The sequence below is a fragment of the Apodemus sylvaticus genome, chromosome 5, assembly GCF_947179515.1.
Source record: "Apodemus sylvaticus chromosome 5, mApoSyl1.1, whole genome shotgun sequence".
Lineage (NCBI taxonomy): Eukaryota > Metazoa > Chordata > Mammalia > Rodentia > Muridae > Apodemus > Apodemus sylvaticus.
Window position 1 is genome coordinate 137,957,760 of NC_067476.1, and position 4,074 is coordinate 137,961,833.

Genomic DNA, 4,074 nt, shown 5'->3' on the forward strand with positions numbered 1-4,074 from the left:
GGTTGGCAATGACTGAGTACTAGGTTTTCCATGTCTTGTAAAATGTTCAGATTTGTTTTTCAAAGACAGAATATTTATTCTCCATATATGGAAAGCACTTGCAATAGATGACAACAGGCAAATTTTAGTGGATTTTTTTTTTTTTGCTTTATGAAGAGTCCCCAGTTTCCAATTCACCAATAAGTATGATATTCATAATTAGGACATCATTTGGTTCAATATTGGTCAGGTTTGCATACTTGGAGATGAGCTTACCAGCAGTTGCAAAAGCTGCAACTTGTTTTTTGATTGTATAAGGATTTACAAATCAGAGAGTTGCCTGAGTCTCAGAAGATACTTTGGACTTTAGAACAGCATTGAGACTAAAAGGTGGTGGTGTGGTGGTGGTGGGGCTTTTGAAGTTGGACTGAGTGAATTTTGTATTATGATATGGCTACAAGCCTATGGGAGCCAAGGAGTGGAATGTGGTGGTTTGATGAGAATGGCCCCCCACAGGCTCATGTGTTTGGATGTTTAGTACCTAGTTGACAGAATATTTTGGAAGGATAGGAAGTGTGGCCTTGTTGGAGGAGATATGTCACTGGAGGGCAGGCTTTGGGGTTTCAAAAGCCCATACTGTGCCCAGTCTCTTCTCCCTGCCTTCCCTTTCTCTGCCTGCAACTTATGAATCAGATGTGAGCTCTCAGCTACTGGTCCAAAGCCATGCCTCCCTGCCTGCCTGCCGCCATGCTCCCTGTCACAGTGGTCATAGGAGCAGTCCTCTGAAACTGTAAGCAAGCTCCCTCTTAAATGTTCTATTTTAAAAGTTGCCTTGGTCATCCTGTCTCGTCACAGCAATAGAACAGTAACTAAGACAGGAAGTAAATTTCAGTTTGGAGAGAGAACATTCCTCCAACAGCATCCCTCAATCCTCTGGGTTGAAAAGATGCTATCCCAGTGCCTCACTACAGGGCATCATTCTCCTCTGTGGTGGTTTGTATACCCTTGGCCCCAGGGAGTAGCACTATTAGGAGGTATGGCCTTGTTGGTGTGGGTGTGACCTTGTTAGAGGAAATGTGTCACTATTGGGGTGGGCCTTGAGACCCTCATCCTAGCTGCCTGGGAGACAGCCTCCTTCTGTGGCCTTTGGATGAAGATGCAGAAATCTCAGTTCCTTCTCCACCACCATGCCTGTCTGTCCACTGCCATGCTTCCTGCTATCACAATAATGGGCGGAACCTCTGCAAGCCTGCCCCAATTAAATGTCTGCCTTTAGAAGAGTTACCTTGGTCATGGTGTCTCTTTACAGCCATGGAAACCCAAGCTAAGACACTCCGCAACAAATTCACCACCACCTCTATGCCCATGTCACCAGACAGTACATTTGCCGGTACCAGTCACTGCAAAGTCAAGGATCAGAGGCGTAACTTGAGTCTTCAAGGTACAATTCATTCAGAGAGGCAGCCATCAGAGAAGGTGGTCACTTAACAACCTAGAGGTCTGCTCTCCATCTCATCTCCAACCAGTGAACGATACAGGAGACGGGAAACTGGTAGTCAGTCATTCCAAAGTTTAGCCTTGCCTGCTGGTCAGGTGGTCAACCATATCTCTGAGTCTCAATGCCTCTGCCTTATCGTTTCCTCCACACGTCTCTCTTATCAACTCTCTTGGTGCAGCTGGGTTTGTGTACCCTAGAGGCTTGTATTCTGCCCGAGGTGCCACATGGGGGAGAGATTAACCCAGAACAAATGAACCATTCCAGTGTGTCCTGAGCTGTTTACAACGTATATGTCCTTTCTATAACACAAGTACAGATGTGGTCTTATACTATGGACCACAAACATGCTCATCTCTGTCTCTTATTAGTACACCCAGAGTCAGACTCTCAGCTTTGAAACTGGAAGACTGCCCAGGGATGAGTCACATCCAACAGTCCCCTGGGTGGAAAGATCTAATTGTTTTTAAAAGACAAATTCCTTTCCTCAATTTTGCCTGCACATCTGGGTCTAGTTCCTCTTAAGGACGGTGCACCAGACAAAGCAGGTGGTATTAGTCCAGGGGAAACAAAGGCAGGTTTGCTGCTATGGCTTGGCTCTTTGGGATTTCCGGAGAGGATATCATGAGTCCTTCTATGCGTCACTGGATTAATCTGATTGTTAGAACTCTTCTGCAGCCTTCAGAATGAGGCCAAACAGGACAGAAAATCAAGTCACTTCTTCCTCTCCATTCTTTATAACCCACGAAGTACCTGGTATCTCACTTGTGTTTTCGCTATCCTTCCCTCCCTCCCTCCCTCCATCCATTCCTCCCTCTCCCTCCCTCCTTCTCACCGTTCCCTTCCATACTACAAGACCACCCAGTTCCCAGACTAAGCTGTCCCAGCCAGTGATGGCTGCCCACAGAGAGACACACACACGAGAAGGAGTGGATTTTTATGAGGAGAATGTTCCGGAATGTGGGAAAAATTACTACAAGAGGTGATGATGCTGGTGACATTCAAACCTGAGAGTAGCTTGAAGCATTTGTGGAGGGCAAGGCAGGCTCCCTCACAGAGTTAGAAGCTGGTCATCTTCCTAGGAAATTTGAGGCAGCACTTCTTGTTCTTTGGGCAGGTTAAGTATTGGATCTCATATTTCTGGCAGGCATTTCTGCATATCCCCTGGTAAACCTCACACGCAATCCACGGCTCTCGCCTCTTGCTTCCGAGGAACCTAAACAGGCCGCCTGGGAAAGACATAGCCATGCTTAGTTTCTGTGCAACGGTGATGCTAGAGGTGAGAAATCATGATTGAAATGAAACAGTCCCTTTCAGCACAGGACCCAGAGTCAAAACATCTGGAGTCAAGCCAGGGCTCTGCCCTTTGCTGGCTTCGTGCCCCTTCCTCCAGCCCTCTGGCCCTGCATCATCCTTACAGGGAAATAAACAACCAGGCCAAGTCCCTAATGGTTTTGTGATGATAAAGCTATTACACATGGGATGTCCATAAAATCATTAAGCATTTAATAAATAAATGAAATGATATTTATTAGATAATTATTTAAATTATCTACATTAATAATGTAATTACTTAATTAATTATATGACACTTACAAAACCTAACAGAAACAAGCACAATAAAAATCACCTAACCCCAATTCATAGCATCGGTTCAACGGAGTCTACAGACCCTTCTCTACCCCATTTCCTGGTTTTAAACCCTCCCAGCTCTATCCAGTGGCAAGAACCACTCACTGTCCACATGACATCAGAGTCCAGAGCAAAACTGCTTGTCACCTGCTCACTCATACTCACCTTTACAACCATCCTCTTCCTCTGCGGTCTTAAAATCCATGCCCCACCCTCCGCTCGCTATCCCATATCTAGTCATTCCTCCTCCCAACCTCCCACACCACAAATCAGGCTCCATCTCAGTTAGAGCCCTTCCTTAGGGCTTTGCGTCTCCACTGGACCAGGAACACAGGCCAAGAACCCTAAGTTTGCCATGAGAGAGAACTAAGGGGGATCCTGACGTAGCTGATACTGCGTCACCTGCAACCTACCAGAGATATCTGCCTAATCTACATATCACTGAGATACCCATAGTACACGTTGAGACCCCAGAGCCTTAGAGAGACCCGAGTTACCTGTGGACTCGTCAACCAGGATCAGAAGGACTGCCACAGTCATGAAGTATGGCTTTGTGATTGGCATGCTGAGGAACAGTGTTGCAGGTGACTGGGTAGGAATCACTGCAGCGGAGCAGGGCCCTGCCTCTGTCGGGTTTGGAAATGGGCCATGGTTAGAGGCAGTGAACTGAAAGGGATTTTAAAACCTGAGGTTAACCAAGCAGAAGGACGCAGCGCCTCAGAAGTCCCAGCTGAGGGCGCTGTGCTGAGACAGGAGACATCCCAGCAACACCATAGCAAAGGAGGCCCGCCTTCCAGTAAGACAAGAAGACAGTTTTAACCAGTTGACACCTCATGTGTGACACATGAGAATCAGAGAGTCACTCTCTCCAGTGAGAAAATGTATACTTGTACCAAGTTATCTCCCAACGTGAGTCTTTTCTAGACATTTCTTGGCTAGAAGAAATGAACTAAATAGCATCATAAAAG

General features: G+C 46.4%; 1 protein-coding gene across 1 annotated transcript; it reads right to left on the minus strand.

Annotated features, from left to right (window-relative positions):
• Positions 1–2,533: 2,533 nt before the first annotated feature.
• On the minus strand, positions 2,534–3,681 carry Defb116 (defensin beta 116). Its single transcript, XM_052181526.1, has 2 exons — positions 3,604–3,681; positions 2,534–2,703 (listed from the first exon to the last, which is right to left on the minus strand). The coding sequence occupies exons 1-2, from the start codon at positions 3,668–3,670 to the stop codon at positions 2,534–2,536; spliced, it is 237 nt and encodes a 78-aa protein (XP_052037486.1). The 5' UTR covers positions 3,671–3,681.
• Positions 3,682–4,074: the final 393 nt, after the last annotated feature.

What these genes read in the sequence shown, in the direction of transcription:
- Defb116 (XM_052181526.1), bottom strand. Translation starts at nt 3,670, where the DNA reads ATGCCAATCACAAAGCCATACTTCATGACTGTGGCAGTCCTTCTGATC. An exon ending in CCTGGTTGACGAGTCCACAG is followed by an intron (nt 2,704 to 3,603) that starts GTAACTCGGGTC and finishes TGTCTTTCCCAG; the next exon opens with GCGGCCTGTTTAGGTTCCTC.